This window comes from Rhea pennata, chromosome Z (genome assembly GCF_028389875.1).
Source record: "Rhea pennata isolate bPtePen1 chromosome Z, bPtePen1.pri, whole genome shotgun sequence".
NCBI classification, from domain to species: Eukaryota; Metazoa; Chordata; class Aves; order Rheiformes; family Rheidae; genus Rhea; species Rhea pennata.
In genome coordinates, this window is record NC_084702.1 from 8,555,593 (window position 1) to 8,575,343 (window position 19,751).

Consider the following 19,751-nt stretch of genomic DNA (forward strand, 5'->3'; position numbering starts at 1 on the left):
AAGGTGTGGAAGAAGCATAGGGCTACTGTGTCCTCTCCACATCTCATGGGTAGCATGTGTGGAAAAAAGACAACAGGCAAGGAGCAGATACTGTCATGACAAAAATAACAGGGGAACAACACAGAGCAATACATCAGTACCCTTCCCATGCTCAATATCAGTCAAGGACAGGGGTAAAATGAGAAATGCCAATGGCAAGACCTAGAATTGACAAAGGAGAATACAGTAAGTTTGATCAAAACGCCAAGTGGCTTTCAATTAAATGAAATAAAGCGACAAAAAAAAGCCCCCCCCCACCAAAAATCCCTCAAAAGCTAGTTGCTTCTTCTATCAAATAATTGACACCTTGTCCCCGATTAAACCGAGATACTGCTGAAGCAACGGAACGTACCACTGCTCCCCCAAACCAACACTTCACAGTGCCAGTGAGCAGCATCGTTTTCATTTACATTTCATGAGAAAATAAAATGATAAACAAACTTTAAATTATATAATTTTTCCAATTAGAATAGAAGAAGTGTACTGAAGGAAATAAATCTTGGAATGTTCTGACATTTTTCAGAGAACTATTTTTAGTAAAGAAACATAGGTACACAGCAAAAAGAAGAGCTCAATTTCACAGCGCACAAAGAAAGTGGGATGGCTGATCTCTCTGGCTTAAATCAGAAACAGCATCATTTAAAATAATGGCTTCACATCAGGATAAAAACTAACAAGAGCCAGTTTCAAAGACTTTAACAGAAAACTCTGCTTCTACAATCACACAGGGAAAAGCTTTTTTAAAAAAATAACACTTTTTTTCTCTGAGAAAAATCTTATACCACAAAAAAAAAAAAAAAAGGCAAAAACTTTATATTTCTTTTAAACATTCAGGAGACAAATTGGAGCTAGATATTTCATTAGTATTTGTCTGAACACACACAGAAATATGATTATGCCAATAAGAAATTACCAGCCTGCATTCTTGAAAGCTTTCAGTTATTTTCTACATATAACCATTCCTCTCTTCTATTCACAGTATTATACTAATAGAAGAGAGTAATTACTTTATCCTTTTAAAATTCTTCTAGTATTTATAGCACTAGTAAATAAACCTGGCTCATAGACTTACAATCAAAACTGAGGAATTATTAAATCAACTGTAAAACAGTATCAGGCCATGACAATAGCTCGGTTATGATTAACGTTTGCACTGTGCTTTATGAACACAGAATGGTTCTGCTTTTCGGGTTAGAGGAAAGGGAATAAAAATAACATAAAACACTTCATAAATTTTCTATTCAAGTTCAGAGAGTTACTTTGCATAAGTTAGTTTAACCTCAGACTCAAAATGCTATTCGCAATGCATGCAACTAAGCAAGGAGAATTGCTCGGCAATTTAATTACTTAGATATATTGCTCTACATTCCACAACTCTAGATTTATGCTCACCAAAATGAGCACTAAACAGTGTTCTACATGAGCACTAAGTGAGCACTTTCAGTGGCAAAAGCATCTGAGATGTGGTTTGTGGGAAAAGATCACTGCCACTGCACAAACACAAGTCTTATTTTCTGGACCACGCACAGCTCCAGACTCTGCTACTTCGTAAGATTTGCAAAGCTGCCTCATTCAACTTTCTGGAGAACTAATGCTGGACTTTATTAAAAATTTCTGTTGGTAGCTCTTCTTTCTGGCCCCAAACATGCTCTTAGTCACAAAGCAGCAAAAAATGATCTAATGTTTCTGCATTTTTTTCACCATCTCCCCAGCATATCTAACAAGATGTCCACAGGGTTAAATTAGGACCTCCTCTTTCTGCTGTCCTGAGACCCAAATCCAGGTGTCACCAAGAGCCCCACTAAAGCCTCTGGTTTCTCATGAAGGCATGGAACATTTCTCTGGGATAAGTTAGTCTACAGTCTTCAAGCTGTGAATTGCACTGAACCACAGGCCTCGCCCTTCCCTTCTCCCCTTGCCCCTTGCACTCCAAAAAGCTGATAAGCTTTGCACACGTCTTTACATAGCACCCTCATTCTGATGTTTGTTATTGATGGTCATATCTTTGCCATTAATGGTGTTCAATATCGTTACTGTTTTAGGGATCAGAAATGTTCCTTGGAGTAGCCTCAGCTGTAATACTGAAATATACCACGAAATACAAGTCAGCCCCTTTTGAATTAGTTATTTAGTTATTACTAGTCCTATTAGGTACTACCTACCAAAACTGTGAATTAATAGAAAAACCACAGAAGAAAAAAAGACTATATCAAGCCAATGAAAGTTGCTATTTTTTTTTTTTTTTTTTTTTTTTTTGACATTTTAGAAATATTTTGCAGAGGTCAAGATAATTAGACTGGTAAATTCACCATGGGACATACAGCAGGGATCTTAGCTTATAATGGCTTGTAAGATTAAATCATCAGCCTATTACATCATCTTTAAGATTTTTTTTTTCTATTTTTAGTGTTCAATAATGTGCAAAAAATATATCTATGCCACAACTGCTCTTGAAAATGGATCTTAAGAATTAAAAAAAAAATGTTGCCTCTTACCTATAAATGGTATGGGGAACATACACTTCTCTAATTGGGAATTCCAAAATCTCTTTGTGAGGGCGATTACGATTTTCTGGAAATGGCTTCACCGGTAACAATTCCGGTGTCAGACAATAACCAAGGTTTTCTGGAGCTGGCGAGATCTCCACTTTAAGTGTTCCTTCAAAGAAAAAATTTACAAAGCCTCAGCACTTTATCAAAAATAACCAACGTATAATAAAACATAATGACAACAAAGCTAAGTTTACAAAGAAATACTGCAGAAATAAGAAGTAAGTCTTTATTTTGCTGGCTATTAGAGAATGAAAATATGCAGACAAAAGAAATAGTGTACACACATCCCTACACACCAGGCCAAAATTGTAGCTCTCTGTGTCTACTTTCTGCAAAGTCAAATGAAAGAAGAGGAAAGAAGGAAGAAAAGAAGGAGTATCATACACTAGTTTGATTTTCCAGTATCTTTCATGAGTATCTTTCTTACATTAATTCACAATTAATGTAAAAGAACCAGAGTGAAAACAAAAAAAGAGTTTGGTTATAATTCAGTTTTCTCTCACTCCCTACACTGATGCTGCTCTGATTAATCTCTGATTACACAGATACCACCCACCAGGAATGTCAGGTTGGCAGCAGCCAGCAGTGAAAAAGTTAATAGTGATAACATTTACACAGGCATAAATAGACTTTCACTTTAAACACTTGTTACGATAAGTGGAAACCTTTAAGGGAACCTGGGCTGGTCAGTTTTGGCAATCAGCCAGAAAGACAAAACAGCTTTCTACTCAGTTTGTTTTAACAAACTGTTGTTTCTTTACAACCCCGAAGTGCCAGAGTTATACTTTAACTAAAAAGAAAAAGGCAGCTGGTCAGGTCTTTGAGCAAACACTATCTCTGTTTCTCTCCTGGATTTAAGAATACTGACCCAAATAAAAGGGGAAAGGCATAAATATTTTAATCTCCCTCTTCAAAATATGATTGATTAAAAAGATTGCAGGAAAACAGCAAGGATCTTGGAAATCTGTTTTAAACATATCATCTTCAAACAGTTTGAATGTTAATTAAGAATGTATTTCAGTAGATACACTGTGGATTAGGGAGAAAAACAAATCATTCTGGAATATAGAGCTAAATATGAATCTCCATACTCACCAATCATACAAAAAATAAAAAATCTAAAAACTTGACTTCACACAGACACCGAGAACCTAAGAAGTTCCATAATAGTACAAGTTATTGACTTAAAAACCAAGGTTATTACTTTTTGTGGTTGGAATTTGTAGAGCAATTAAGTGACGATAGGTACCTATAGCCTGTTTCATCCAAAATTAATTAATTACCTGGTAAAGTCTTAACTCTTCTCTGCAAGGAGGATGATCTTTTGAAATCAGCTAAAAATTTGAACAGATCTTCATCACTAAGCCTGTCTCCTTCCTATCAGAAGAAAGACAAAAATCAGCACCTTTATAACAATATTCCCTTACACTGAGGAAATCTGCTGAATGAAACATGTCTTGAAGCAAGCCAAGAAAGTGGGTTGCTACCTGCTTGGTAGGAATTATCCTCCGTCTTCACACTGACATCATTGGATAACTTTTCCCAATATAGTTCACACTACATGGATGAGTAATGTCTTAGGCAATCAGAAATAAAGAACATCCTATACCTGTTTAAAGAAGGTATTGAGGGTCAGGGACACTGTTTTGAAATTTGATACTGGGTAACTGTCCTCTGAGCTGAGACTTCTCTCAGAAAGTCTTCTTGCTTGTAGCAGTGTTGCTCTCTTGTCACTAACAGATCCTTTCCCTTCAAAGAGAAATTATTAAAAAAAAATCAACTTTGTGTTATTTCCATATAAAGACTGCCAGGATACATTAGAAATCCACAAGTTCCCCAAAACATCAGAAGACAAAGGATGGCACCTAAAACATTTTTTCTTTGTCCATGTTTTACAGTACTTTCATTTAAGACTATGTGAAATCATGGAATGCCAGGATACATCTAGCAAATTCAATATTATTTCTACTGCAGAGCACAAGCTTGTTCAGATCTTTAGCTAACAAATTATAAATGACATGAGTCAGTGATTACTGGATATAGCCTCAGAATGTTTCCTGTGCACTCACGAAGCTGGGATAAATATTCTGATTTCTTTGTACTGTAAATGGACTTTAGGTGGTAAATGCAGTTTCACGTCTGTACGTTCCTCAGTGTTCAACCACAACTGGGATTTAGAGAGCGTAAGGAGTAAACATGCAAAGGTGAAATAGTGAGCATGTTAGCTTTTAAATGTTCTTAGCAAAGAAAATGAATATGGAGAAGATGAAACTCCAAATCATAATATCGTCTTGATACCAGAGTAAATGACAGGTTGTTTCCTAAGCATAGTACAACTGAAAAGTCACTTTACATCAGTTAGAATAGTTAAAGCACTACCATTTAAACCTTCTGCCTCAGGTAGTTCTCGTTCAAGTGTCGACACATTGAAGAAATTAGTTAGGCTTATGGGAATCCAGGCGAATGGCATTCTGTATTTCCCCAGACGCTGACAAAAGGATTCAGCTTGGACTTTCAGTTTTTCAATCTTTTCTTTTGTCTAAAATAAAGAAGAAAATAATTGGTGTGTTAAAACAACCTCTTATTTTATGTCCACTATAGAGAAAAACCTGAAATTACACATTTACAGCTGAACAAATAATTTGAAGTCTTATCTATCTCACTTTTCTGCTACACCACTGTCAGGGCCATAGCTGATTTGATTTGTACATGTGCCTCTCATTTGTTTTCAACACATACATGCTCATTACAGGAAAGAAGAATGCAGATTTTTTTCCAGTAATCCTCATGCCCAGCATGAGCAATCACCATAAAATGTTAGTAGATGCTATTTCCTTCATCAGATACAGAAACAATATTCTGCTGAAAGTGATATTTTAAAGGTGAGAGATATGTGGGAGTCTGGGAAACATTAGCAGTCTCCTCCAGGGAGGTAAATGACCATGACTTCCATGAACAGAGCTTACGCTATTTTAGGATGACAGCCTGAACTGGCCATGTACACACAACAACATGTTATTTGCCTATTCAAATCAATACCAATCAATACCATGTCTCTGAGGTACAAATATTTGTGCTAACTCCATTTTGCATTGACATCTCCTTTGCTCACCCCTCTTTTTCATTGCTCAAGGCTTTGTCAACATTGATTTCCAAAAAGGTCAATAGCAAAAGTATACCTTATCTTCTCATGACTCCGTTCTGCTAGTGACAGGAACCAGGCTGTGCACTCCATGTACGTACCAGCTGAAGACTTGCCTTGTGCTCTGAGGACTCTGTTCTGCTCCAAGAGTCTATTTTTTGTCTGTTTTTCCTCCTGTTCATGCACTTCATGAGATTAACATTACAGTTGTTACTTACCTTCCCAGTCTCGCTTTCTTTAAGAACCATGTAGGGTTCTGCACAGTCTCCAATTTCTCCTTGCTGAAGCACTTTTTCTATCTAGAAAAAAGCAATGAAGTAAAACACTCATGAAGAAAAAAATTACCCAAATATTAACATGTTCCTTTTCTAACAACATGAAAGAGCCTGCCTAAATGCATAATTTAGAATTCTTGAAATTGTCTTTATGGAGTAACCTATAGTACACCTTTTTCCAATTTTCTATCCTTGACAACACTGTCAGATACTACTGCATTTTTACTGAAATCAGGAAAATTTATACATTCCAAATGAAATGGTAATTTATGTGTCAGAATTAAATAAACAGAGCAATGCAAAATGCACTGAAATAAGGTCAAAAAGCCATACAAAATGTAATTCAAAATTTAAAAAATGGCTTGCTGCACTTCCCTTTAAATTTCCCTTACGCAGGGATAGGGAACTGTAAATGCTTAGTGGAACTAGAATATAGAGTGTCAACATAACTCATTAATTCATGAGAGATACCAGTGGATATATACACATGTACTATCAAAATAATCAGAATACCTCTTAGCTACAAGAAATTCATGTTTGTCAACTGGATGAACTCAGATGAAGTATAGCTGGGAGCTGGAGGAATAGTGTTCAGGCAGGATTTTAACTTACCTTTATCACTAGGTAGATATCAGATGAGGGATAAGTGACAGAAAATACTGCAGATCTTGCCTGAGTAGACAAGTCAACGGAAGGAGTATGGGAACGCAAGAATCCTCTTAATGAATCAGGATTCAGGTCACAATGAAAATTTTCAGAGATCTTGAAAAGAAAAAAAAAAAAGAAATTAACTGCAAAGCAACAACTCATCAAAGATTATTTTAAAGTAAGTCAAAAGTAGTAACTAGAACTAAAAAACAAACAACTGCAACATGCAAAATTTTGACTGTGTAAAAAGAATCCCAAGTCAGATTGCACATGTGCAAAAGTTGCATATTACCTTGTAAGTTATTCTAAATTGTTACTCCAGATACAAAAATGTAAACCAACAGAACAAAAATAACAAAAGAAAAGCTAAACATTCTGGAGTTTTCACATCACAATGAAATTCAGCTGAAAAATATAGAAAAAAAACCACTATTACTCCATTATTTATGGATTGCTATTGTCCATTGCTCTGCTCTAGTGCACACTTACCTTTTTCCTTTCTTTTACATCATAGAGCGCTATGCATGCAAACAAAGGTTCAATCTCTATATCAAACCTATTGAGGAAAGAGACACGGGACACTGATTAATATTTAACTCTTATGACTCTGTACAATTACAAATAAAAGGTCTATATTTTGCTTGACATTTCTATTAGAAAATAAGGAGAGATAGTTAGTTGCAGACCTCAGCTCACTCAAATTTTGCAGAATTTCTTTATTTGCATATTTTATTAAATTACTTCAACAATATTTTCTAATTTTGTTAGAAAGGTGGTCTCAGATATAAAATAAAAATGATCATATCATTTTTGACACTCTTTTTCTAGTTATCAAGTCAACTAGCATGTACAGAGACCAGTCTTGTTTATTCCAAATACATAATCTGGGTTCCCCTCTCAACTTCTTTTCACCCTGACAAGTTAAAGATGTTTGTAGCTCCAGAGGGAGTGTTCTCTGCTGAAATTAAACTAAGAAAGAACAAGCAAGCATTTATATGTTAATAGTTGAATGTGAAACCTTCAATATTATAAGGACTGTAGCAATAGATTCCTATGGATTACGAAACTGTTAAGGAAAGGTGTTGCTGAGACCTGCTAAACCAAGATGCTTACTTGAGAGTCTGCAGCTTTACCAAAATCCGGTTGCCCAGATGTTCCTTTGGGCGATCTGGTACTGGTCGTATCTCCACTGCATCCTCCTAATATAATTAAAATACATATAAATTTACATACTTACATAAAACCTTTATATGACATAACTAGACTATTGCTGCAAATATGTTCCCCCACTCAGCAGGCATTTCATCTCTTCAGTCAGAAAGAGATTGATTTATATTTCTGATGATTTACACTTTTGGCCTCCATATGGCGCATTTTCCAAGCAAACATTATAAGAAAGGGTAGCACCTCAACTCTGATGGCTAATTTATTATTAGAATGTGACTTGATCTGCACAAGAAGAATAACAAACCCTAAGGCAGCATCATAAGCTTGAGTATATCTGCTTGAATGCATATTCAAGATAGCTGATTGGCTTCGCTATGTCTTCACTGTGTTGTTACCCAGGGTAGATCTATAAAAGCAAAGGAAACACGTATCCGGATCGCAAAACCCCTTTTTGACTATAGTGCAGTTTTAGTGTAAAACTTAACTGTAAATGAGTGCATTTTGTACCAAGACAGTTAGCTCAGGAAGTAAATATGGGGCTGACCACTGAGGCACCTACCAACCTATTGTCTTTGCTGGGAATCACTTTGAAACAATTATCTGAATACAAAAACACAGCTCTGTTTGTCACTGAAAAAATATATATATATATCTTTCACAGGACTTTTTTGTGTTTTTCCTTTAACTTCAAGTTCTCAGTTTACCAAAACTGGTAACCAGAAACACTAAAAGCTACTGTAAAGTCTAGGGTAGCTAGAGCTATGTCTCTGTTCCTTCAGGGAAAGGCCGAAAACATGTATTTTTTCCTTTCTCAGAAATCCATTTAGATCTTATATTTGTGGATAAGAAAATCTACTATCCATACAGAATATGGTTAAACACTTTCAACCCATATCTGATATCTTTCAGTTCATTCCTAACTGTACCATAAATCAAAATAAACACCACAAACCATTCATAAACACCACCGTAAATCATAATCTGTGCACTGAAAACTTTCGAGCTCACCTCATCTACGGAAGGGTAGAGGGCAAGGAGCTCGGCATGCCTATTGCTCCGTCGTGCTTCTTCATTTTGCCTTTCAAATTCCTCTGCGCTCACATGCCGCAGCAGATTTTCCAAGCGGGGATCAGGCTGCAGGCTGCGTAGATCAAAGTCAGACGATGTGAGGGTAGCTCTTGAGGCATCTTCAGGGAGTACATGTACATGCTTGGGACCTGCCTATTGGAAAATGACAAATCAGCAAAACCTCTTACAGAGAAATGTGACTTGAGCACTGGAACATCTTCAAGTTTCTCTTTGCTTATCTTTCAAAGATTATCATGATGGCAAGGTAGCTCCTTACTGTACATCTCAGTCTTTTCCCTGGCGTTCTCTGTGCCTCTCCCCATTTTTTTTCCTTTTCTGGGAAAGGACAATGTTTCTCTTAGGGTCACAGTGCTCAGGCCCATGGGATCCTCATTCCTAACAGAGGCCTCTGGATATTCCAGCCATTTTCAGAAGTTTTGAAAGGTAGCGTAACCAAGTTATGGCACGCTGAGACTATCTGAGATCCAAAGGTCTAGTGACCACAATAATCCATTTTTTATCTTGTCTGTGTGCTCCAGAGTATAAACAGGCTGGTCAAGAGTAAGACTTAACGATTTGTTCTCACATCTTTCAGATGATAGAGATGAAATAATTCCACAGGCTAATTAAAGGAAACAAGAAAAAAAATATATATGGCATATAACATCTTTGGAAAAGATGTCAAGTAAGATTTTTTTTTCTTTTAATCTGATCTGACCAACAGCCAATATAGCCCTAAATGTGAAGTTACTAGCTTGGTAGTATGACCAACTCATGGATATGGTAACTTGCTGCTTGAGCAGAGCTGAAAGTAAACCTGAGCCTTGTTTTCACTGATGGTAGAAGCACTATTACTTCAATCATGCAAGACAAGGTTCCAAAACCATTTGCACACACCAGTGTAATGCAGAAGCAAAAAAATCAGATGAGCAAACAAAATGGCAGTACTGCCTACAATGTTTTGTAGGTTAATGCCCTGAAATCACAGCAGAACAGCTGTTGCAGCGAGCCACTTTTCAGGTGTCTTGAGTTTAAAAGCACACACAGAGTGAGAGTAAGGAGACTGGTGCACTGCTGTTAGCACATAGTCTGATCTGGGTGTTTCTGCCTCCCAGAACCTGAGATGACAGGCTGAATTTTACAACCACATTGACTCTTAGATTAGGGCTGAATCAGCCCTCCATTCTCTACAAATAATGATTACGAAACTACTTCCTCTTCAAGACATGCATACCGATTAGAAAGTACCCTTTAGACTTTAGCAGTAAATCAACTTTCTTTGAGGAAAGGTAACATATTTTATAATTTTTTCCAATAATGAAAAAGAAAATACCTGAAAGCTTGTGTCACTGGAGTCCAAAGTTTCTGATTCAAATGTTTGTTTTTGAAGAGTTTTGTGAAAATCTTTTCGCGATCCCTTATTTTTCAGGCTACAAATATCTGAATTTCCTTGGTTCCTTTCACAGAGAAACCCAAGCAAGCCAGGATGGAGCAAAAAGAAATTAAGGGAAAATAAAACAGAGAAAAAACGGATTAAAAAACTTAAGAAAATGGGAATATTATTGCACAAAGAGCAGTAGAATATAACAATACAATTTCATATGAAATGTGAAATTTCATATGATATTTCACAATGTTTAACTGTGTTACCAACCCACTGCAGCCCTATCATATATATTAAGAATAGGTTTAAAAGGAACAACATTACTTAACATCACATCTGAATAGACTGTCAAACTGAGACAAGAGAGAAACCTGGCCTAGGTACAAATTCAATTCTGAGCTTTTTGTAAGATGCAGTCATTATTTCAATGAAGAATTTTGATCAGGAACACTTCCCTTTTTTTGGTTGCATCCCTGCTCTTGTGATTATACCTTAAAGAGGTTACTGCTGTTGTTTGAGATGTCATTTTGTCCACGGCATGTCCCAGCTGGTATAGTGGGTGAAGTAGGTACAACTATTTAGTTTTTTTCAAACAGTACCTGTTTTTAAAGAGGGTTGTCACCTATTGCACAATTTAACCCCTTCTGCTGGGAACTTTACAAAATTTTCCAGAGTCATATTTATGTGACAGATGGAAAAAAGTTACCCTGAAAAAATATGACAAATACATTTAGAATTCTATTTCTTTAACTTATAATTTGCTAAATTGTGTAACAGCCTTTTTTGTAATCAGTCTCCTTAGTTACAATACGCTGCTCTGTTCATTTTCCTTTCCATAACATTTCCTAAGCAACATCAAAACATCGTAGTGCCTTGCATAAAAATGTCATGATAAGCAATTATTGATCAGGGAGACACCTTTTTATTACATTTTGGGAGTAACTGAATTATATGCTCTGATGTGTTTTAATTTTAATTGTGTGCATTTTAATTGTTTACCAGTTCACTGCAAATGAAAAATGAAGCCATAAAAGAGACAAACCCAGCTCTCCTTGGAGGTGACCTTGTTTTGAAATTGTATTAATCACACAGAATGAAAGACAGAAATTCTACACAAGTTTATTTTAAGATACCTTAGCTTCCAAAGGATGCTTTGTTGCTATTTTTTCACCACCTCCAGGAGCAAATAAACCACTAATGGATAGGTTTAATTAGCTGAGATCTCACTGACCTTGAGAAGTACAAGCCATACCTAAGATGCCTTTCTCTGACAGTATTCTTGCAAGACTTATGTTTTTAAAAAATGCAATGACAAAATTCACAAAGGGAAAAATCTGGTTTTTAGTAAACATCCCAGATGAACAACTATACACTGAATTCTGAAAATGGGCCACAGAGAAGAAACAAAGGACAACTGCAAGGAGAAACCAGGAAACCTCTCCTTGATAGACCTGGGCAGAAATAAACAGATCTAATAGACATGTCTATCCATTCTCTCACGCACCTCTCTGCTTGGAGACACAAGGACCTCTGCTGATACCCTGAACCTTTCCTCATCAAACCAGCCACTACACTTTATTCATTCTGCAGTGCTGAAAGCCTTCAGAGCCATGAATGGTTGAAAGTCATTTACACATTCCTATCATAAGGTCAGTAGATCGTCAGACCCCATATTCATCTCCCTGTCCTATGGGTTTTTGTTTGACTCCCAAGTAGGCAACTACCATTTTGTCATTCTTTCTCAAATCAATGGAAAGCTTTCTACACCTGCCTTTTTCTCACTCCCTTCTTGATTCCTCTTCTTCTCATATCTGTTTCGAGAATGATGTCCAAGTACAGCACGAGACTCCGGATAACAATCTATCGCTGGTTTATTTGAAATTGCAGCATATTTTACACTATCTCATCCTTTGCATTTTTTAATAAATTGCCTGCTTTGTTGGCCACAGCCATCAAAGATCAGCTCCCTGATAGGGTTCTTCATCATGTTTTCCTCATATTCAACTGCTCAATAAGGAATTTGCATGCAAATTTGCCTCACCTAAATGAATGAGATAGATAGTTAAGTACACCACACAATCTTTTAACACATGTGTATTTCTGTGACTCCATGCACGCACATTTCTGCATGCACATATAAGAGCAAAAATAGTTATGTTCTACCGTTTGCTTCTCTTACTCTACTACTTCCTCTTTATGTACAGAGACAAAGTTGCACATTGGTTCCTTAAACAGTGTGTTCAGAGCAACAGTATGTAAAGAGCTAGTGTCCCTGCTCTGAACGTTGTAGGTGGAGAGCCTGCAAAACCCTAACTTGACCAGCTAAGTTATTCTTAGTGACTCATTGTGGAACAGTTCTCAGAAATGAATCCATTTTATCAGCACCCGCGAAGGAAGTTAATAACCCTCAGCAAATGCTCTGTCCCCATACGAACTGCAAATTAAACAAGGCAAGTCTTCTACAACCATCAGCTTATGCTGATGACTGTCTGGTGATGTGCATCAAACTAAAAACACAGATAGTAGCAAGAGTGGGCAAAAGGACACCACAAAATGGCAGAAAATACACTAGCTCTCTATCAGCCACGGCTACTATTGCTTCTCAAGAGCATGGCATGAACATGCAAAGACATGAACAGGAAGCGGCAGCAGAGAAATGGAGCCTCAGAAAGCTCTATCTGATGAATGGGAGGGACGCTGGGGTAAAATAAAATAAAAGGCCACAAGGATTAAAAGCTTGTAATGGCCAGAGATTTGATCCTGTGCTTTGAACTATTCTAACCCCAAATGTAGGATTGCTTATTGACATAAAATGGTATACCTGGATGTTACACTAATAATCTGATGAATAGAGTCAGGCAGTGCTGGAAGCCCATAATCTTCATATTTTTGCTACTAGCATTCTGTTTCCTTTTCATGCACCAAAAGGAATTAGATTATGTCAAAATTTCAGAGCAGGGAGGCGAAAAAGAAGAACATACAAATGTAGTCTTTACCTACGTTATTATTCCTTTTGATCTGATGAAAGAACAAGCTAGCACGAAACAAGATCAGTGCAAATTAAAATTAATATTAGTATCAATAGTTCAGTAATGAATATAATACATCCAGAAAATCCACTTTCCCAATACAACTTGCGCCACTTGTACAGTACAAAGAGGTTTTGACTTTTCAAAAAAAAAAAAATATTTCCAGTGCAGCAGTATGTTCTGTCAGTACTTGGAAATCTAGCCACAAGTGGAAATTCTCCTGGTTTCTGCTTAGCTAAGTCATCTGTTGTCTGACAAGAAATTTTAAAATAGTTTTAGAAGCTGTGATTCTTTAGGAAATTTACAGAGTTCGTACGGAAAAACTCCTTACTTAGATTAAAATAAAAAGAAGAAGGAAAAGCCATCAAAACATAAACACCAAAAGCACAAAAATATTAAGTAAAGAGCCAACAAGAATTAAAAAGACTGGGCAGCCAACAAAACCATATTTTAAAAGCTTGGTATTGGATAAAGTTCAAACTGAGTTAGACCTTGCACAAGACTTTAGCTCAAGCATGAGATAAAAGGAGAAAAAGAAATAGGGGTCAGGGGTCGAGATGAAGGACCAGCTACTCAAGAGCATATATATATGAACTGAGTAGAGCTACTGCAGTATGAGTGGAGATTAGAAGAGTTCTGTTTGTTTAGCCCAGCAGTTTAAAGGCTGAGGTGGGATATACGACTGCTGTCTCTCAGTACACAAAGAGGGTAAACAGCAAGGATAAAAAAAATACTATTGGTCAAAGAACAAATGACCCACATGGCAGTGAATCTGAAACTATCAGACGAGTAAAGTTCTAGGACAGCAGGAAGAATGGCTACTACTACTTATTACTAACTTACTACTTTAAAATAAGGATCAATCAGATCAGAACGGGATTAAGTATGTGGAAAGCAGTGAATGACCTTAGAGACTCGTATGATCCCCTGAAGTATTGTATTCCTCAATTCAAAATGCAACTGGTTGAGGAATAACAGTGGAAAATAATTCATTTGGAATTTTCTCAGGAACTTAAGACATAGAAATTTTAAACACCATAAGCATTCAAGAACTAAGTTTTATACCTTTGAAAGATAATAGAGTACCAAGTATATAACACTGGCCAATTAACTGCCACCTAAGAATAATAGGAATCAAAATAAATGCAATATTCCCTTTTCAGATAAATGAGCATTATACATTGCTGATGTAAATTACTATATGATTAATTCTGCTATGGTTCTCAATAATGAAGCAGCAGCAGCAAGAATGTTTAGCCATAGCTTGCCTGCTGAAAAAAAATGTAGTTAAATAAACTACTGAAAAGTCAGTTCTTCTGAAGACAAGTCACTGATTCCAATTATTACTCTTAAGATTATTTACTACAACACACATCTTCTCTCCGTCAAACAAGATGCAAGGTATTTCTTGTTTTATTTATCTATATGTAACTTACTTTCGATTCACAATCAGCCACTCCCGGATGTAGGTCTGAACACAATCTCTGACATGTGAATCTAGTTCAACCCTGGAGAAAAAGCAACATATTGTAAATATTTTAGTACCTTGGCCATACCTGAAGGACAAAGAAATTTATCTAAGCATGCTGCTCAGATAAAGGCCTCTCTGTTAGTCCTTTCCTATATGTTTATTTTACTTCTAAACTATTGAGTTTTAAAGAATTACCTGCACCGCCTGAGCAGCCTGATTTTTGTTGCTGTGTTTATAAATTAGCAAACTTACTTTTAACGGAGGTAATCATTTCCACACTATGTATTTCATGAATATAAGACTGAGTTGCCATATTCTACAAAACGAAAGAAAATATCCCAGGTACCCACACATCTGATTTTCAAAACTTGATAGTAAACATTACTTGCTGGAAAAATATCAAAGATATTTTTGCAAAATTTAAAGATATTTTTGCAAATATCAAAGATATTTTTCCGGAAACCTGAACTCCTGGACTCTTGGGATTACATAATCTCATCGACTGGTTTTGGTGTAATTTTATATTTCTCATAGAAATGGAGGAAATTCTACAAAAGGAGCATCTTTTATCAGAAAGAATAAGTAAACATTAAGATCTGAGAATATATTCCAACTTTATGATTTTTCAGCAAGTCTTATTTAATGTAGAGAATTATCAGTGCTGACCGATAGACTGGATACTGAATTATTATAAGCTAAATTTGATATTTGTAAACTTGATGTTATGATGTTGTGGTGTAATTCTCCTACCTCTAGTCTGGAAAAATTTAGTGGCTTTTGTGAAAATCACTTCTTATGCCCTTTGAACTAAGAAAACAAAAAAGTAGGATAAACCTGCAATACAGGATCAAATGGAAAGCGTATTTTTTTGGTTCTTTCTACTCAGAACTCTTCAGCAGATTTGTAACCAGTTACCAAAACTAAGTTACAACTGATACACCACAGGCTGAGTCCTTGACTGGTAACTATGACAGACTACTGTGTGCTGCTTTGGTTGGTGGACCGACATAGCACATAGCCAGTTTCCTGCATCTGGTTCAGAAAGAACGCACTTTTATAAGTAGATGATAGCATGTGGCACCTGTCCAGTTGGTGGTGTCTGTTTCCTGCCTTCAGCACAGGAGTACACTACACTGCCTATACAATAATCTTTGGTTCATGTCCTTCCAGTGCTCTTACTTTCCCTCAAATAATGTGGCATCCTTGACTAGGATTTTCTGAGAAAGCACTAATACTGATAATGGCAGCAAGAATGTGCAAATGTGAAGATGACATATGAAAAAAAAATCTGCAGAAAGCATATTTGTAGTTCTGTTGTCTATCTCAGCATTGCCACCAACTCCTTATAGAAATTTTAATGTCCTTGAGCTGCAAATAAGGTCTAAACAGATTGTACAGCACGAATCTACACATCCTCTAACTGGAAATGCGAAGAGATTATTGCTGCTTTTAACTAACTGACATACAAGGAAATAAGCTTGGAAATACAGGCATAGGAGAGAAATTTTTTTGTTGTTGTTGTTTTTTTTAAATCCCATTCCAAAGTTGGATACCTTTTTACTATTTATACTCATCATCTAACTAAATGGGGACTTCAAACATCAAAATATGAACGGACTCCCGTTCTCATTCTCTCATTCTCTTTCCCCGCTAACCCCCTCCACCAAAAAAAAAAAAAAAAGAATTCATAAGAAAGATTGGAATATTTTCTATGAGTGATTCATGTGTAATTTTAAGTAAAAATTATCTTCTGAGCAAATGCTACAAAATCCCTTAGGGTTTTCTACCACTTTGTGTTTTCTATACTTTTAAAAAGTGATGTATCAAGCCAAAAAGGAGCTTGCAAGCCAAAAATTCTAGAGAGAAAGAGTCTCAGCTAGTCCACACTTAACACAAGATCATCTGTGCTGTCATTTCTATTTACCCTCATCACACTTGATATGTTGGGCAGAAGACACTGCATAAATGCATTTGTCAGATAGAGTTTTAATTTATACTGTTATCTGGAATAAATTAGAGAAGCTGTTACAACTTATCACAGAATCACAGAGTCACAGAATGGTTGAGGTTGGTAGGGACCTCTGGAGATCATCTAGTCCAACCTCCCTGCACAAGCAGGGTCACCCAGAGCATGTTGCATAGCATCATGTCCAGGCGGGCCTTGAATATCTCCAGAGAAGGAGACTCCACAACCTCTCTGGGCAACCTGGTCCAGTGCTCTGTCACTCACACAGGAAAGAAGCTTTTCCTCACATTCAGATGAAGCCTCCTGTGTTTCAGTTTGTGCCTACTGCCTCTCATCCTATCACTGAGTACCATTGAAGAGCCTGGTCCCATCCTCTTGTTATCTCCCCTTAAAGTATTTGTACGCATTGCTAAGATCCCCTTAGTCTTCTCTTTTCTGGCCTATACAGGCCCAGCTTTTGCAGCCTTTCTTCCTGTGACAGATACTCCAGTCCCTTCATCATCTTAGGAGCCCTATGCTGGATTCTCTCCAGTAGCTCCAGGTCTCTCTTGTACTGGGGAGACCAAAATTGGACACAACACTCGAGATGTGGCCTCCCCAGGGCTGAGTAGAGGGGCAGGATCACCTGCCTTGACCTGCTCTTCCTAGTGCACCCCAGGAGACCATTGGCCTTCTTGGCCACATGGGCACATTGCTGGCTCATGGTCAACTTGTCATCCACCAGCACTCCCAGTTCCTTCTCCGCAGAGCTGCTCTCCAGCAGGTCAACCCCAGCTTGTACTGGTGCACAGGGTTATTCCTCCCTAGGTGCAGAACCCTGCACTTGCCCTTGTTGAGCTTCAGGAGGTATGCAGGAACAGAGGGTGATACAGGTCTACACTGCAAGTCAGAATACTACAAGCTAAGCTAGCTCAACCAGCAATACTGAAGTTCAGCACAACAAAGAATACAGACTATACATGTCATTTCCTGGATGCATTGGAAGGAGTCAAGCACAACACACAAACCCCTCCGCTGAAACATGTTTGCATGGTTTGGTCTCTGCAAACACAGCAGTTTTGGATTAAACTAGTGTTGATCTGAAGCTGCTGTTGTTGCTTGCAAACCACAGTATGTCTTTGTGGTTCCATTTCAAGGTAGCAATTACAGTCAAACAATCCTTGAAGAATATTCTGTATACAATGAATAGGGCTCTTCCAAAACACATCATAAAAATCTCCAGTGCATCTCTTTTCTCTTTCTGAAAACTGCTGTTGCACATAGTTTTTCTGTTTATCTAACCAGCTTAAAAATTTCCAGGATTACTGAGCTTTGCGATCAACATATGTTATTTGTTTTAGCTTAAAACCTGTTGGAAAATAGTGGAAAACTTCCTAATAATTTCACTAATACTTTCCAGATCGAGAGGTGACTCCTGCACTAGAAATTAGCAGATATTTGCTCCTCAAAATTTTTTAAAAGAAGTATTTATTGCCCCTCCCTTAAGCAACAAAGGCCCTGAGGAAAAAATATTCACTGATCTGACCAAACACGTGTTACACATAGCTTGCAAAAAACCCATCCCTCAGTCCTGTGCTTCCTACACAATCAGAACCAGCTTCCAACTTCAGGATCACAGCTACAAAATTATTTCTCACACTCCTTCCTTCTTCCTTTTCCCAGTTCACCTATATCTCACTCCTGCTGCTTCCAGATAGCTCAGGAAGTTATGTTAGTGCTTGCATAACTCCAGGTGGGCAAACAGCCCTAACAGAATCAAAGGCAATGTTCAAATCTTTAAAGTTAAGCAACTACCTAGTGACTGGCACAGGGAGATATCTGGACCAACAGTCTTATTTTCAAAACTATTTTTAACACTGCGATGTTTCGGAGAAAGAGAGAGAGAGTCTTCTTACCCATCTTCAGGCATAGAAGGTTGCAAAGTCCTGCACTCTTTAGGTGTAAAGACAATGTCCAAGTCATCTTCAGGAAAATCACCAAGCTCATGAGCTAGTTCTGAGTCCAAGTTGTTCAGCTGTGTCATTAGGAAGCCTTCAAAATCCACCGGGTCAACTACGTCATAAAATGAAGGCTAAAGAATGAAATGAGGTATTTATTTAGCAGTAGAGCGGGGTTTTATGTAACTTAGGTTTATTTATTTACTGCTTGTCACTATCATTTTTATTAAGCATAGGAAACAGATTTCTAACTTTAAATACAATGCCACTTCATTTAATGCAGGGAATAGTTGCTAGCTGAAAAAGAAGGGGAACAAAGAGAAAAACAAAGTTCTAAAACTCCAGAAAAGAAATGGAAGATATTACATCTACATCTAAATTGCCACTTATTTTCTTTGTAGACTTTTCACAGATGCTGGTTTAAGTACAGTTGACTGAAGTATATTCTGGATCTCCTAAGACATATTCCGCAGGATTCTGGTTAACTGCCTTCAGTCCTTCTTGTCCAATCCATGGTGTTAATCAGAGTTGTGAAAAAGGTAGCAGAAAGTAAGAACAGAGGAGAAGGGCAAGTGGGTGAAGTGACCGTGACTGACAGTGGAGAAGTCCACGGACTTTACCATACGTGATGAAAAACACTAGCAATTAGATAAAGCTAAGCATCGTGGCTGCAATTATGAAAATGACTCTCTTTTGAGGTGTTGCCCTGAAAAACACTAAGTCTCACTATTAGAAATGCTACTTACATTCAGTGCCAAAGTTGTGGGTAAGATTTACCCAAGATCAATACTAGAAGAAAGCATTTTCTTCATCTGTACAGATTTCTGATGAGTTTTAACATTATGGGATTTTCCGAGAGTTAGCACAGTAACTGCACAAACCATTGCATGAAATTACTGAAGTTATCACAGAAACCTCAGATATCCATCATATCTACAGCACACGGCATTGCATCTTGCCAGAGAGCAATGATATTTGATCATATTTAATCAGCCATTCTTATGTACAGCATCCAGTCCTGAGCAGAGTTCAACAAGTCTGAGCTCTACCAGCTGCATATGCTATGAAGCAGT

General features: G+C 37.2%; 1 protein-coding gene across 1 annotated transcript in view; it reads right to left on the reverse strand.

The window, feature by feature from the left end:
* Positions 1-19,751, reverse strand: part of DOCK8 (dedicator of cytokinesis 8) — an 88,266-nt gene that overhangs the window by 47,538 nt on the left and 20,977 nt on the right. Inside the window, exons 3-14 of the mRNA XM_062600643.1 lie at positions 18,637-18,812; positions 14,741-14,812; positions 10,225-10,348; positions 8,832-9,044; positions 7,770-7,855; positions 7,146-7,212; positions 6,621-6,770; positions 5,952-6,032; positions 4,971-5,130; positions 4,201-4,340; positions 3,875-3,968; positions 2,535-2,697 (exon numbers count right to left, since the gene is read on the reverse strand). Of these exons, the coding sequence (XP_062456627.1) occupies positions 2,535-2,697; positions 3,875-3,968; positions 4,201-4,340; positions 4,971-5,130; positions 5,952-6,032; positions 6,621-6,770; positions 7,146-7,212; positions 7,770-7,855; positions 8,832-9,044; positions 10,225-10,348; positions 14,741-14,812; positions 18,637-18,812 (1,526 nt within the window). The remainder of the gene's footprint in view (positions 1-2,534; positions 2,698-3,874; positions 3,969-4,200; positions 4,341-4,970; positions 5,131-5,951; positions 6,033-6,620; positions 6,771-7,145; positions 7,213-7,769; positions 7,856-8,831; positions 9,045-10,224; positions 10,349-14,740; positions 14,813-18,636; positions 18,813-19,751) is intronic.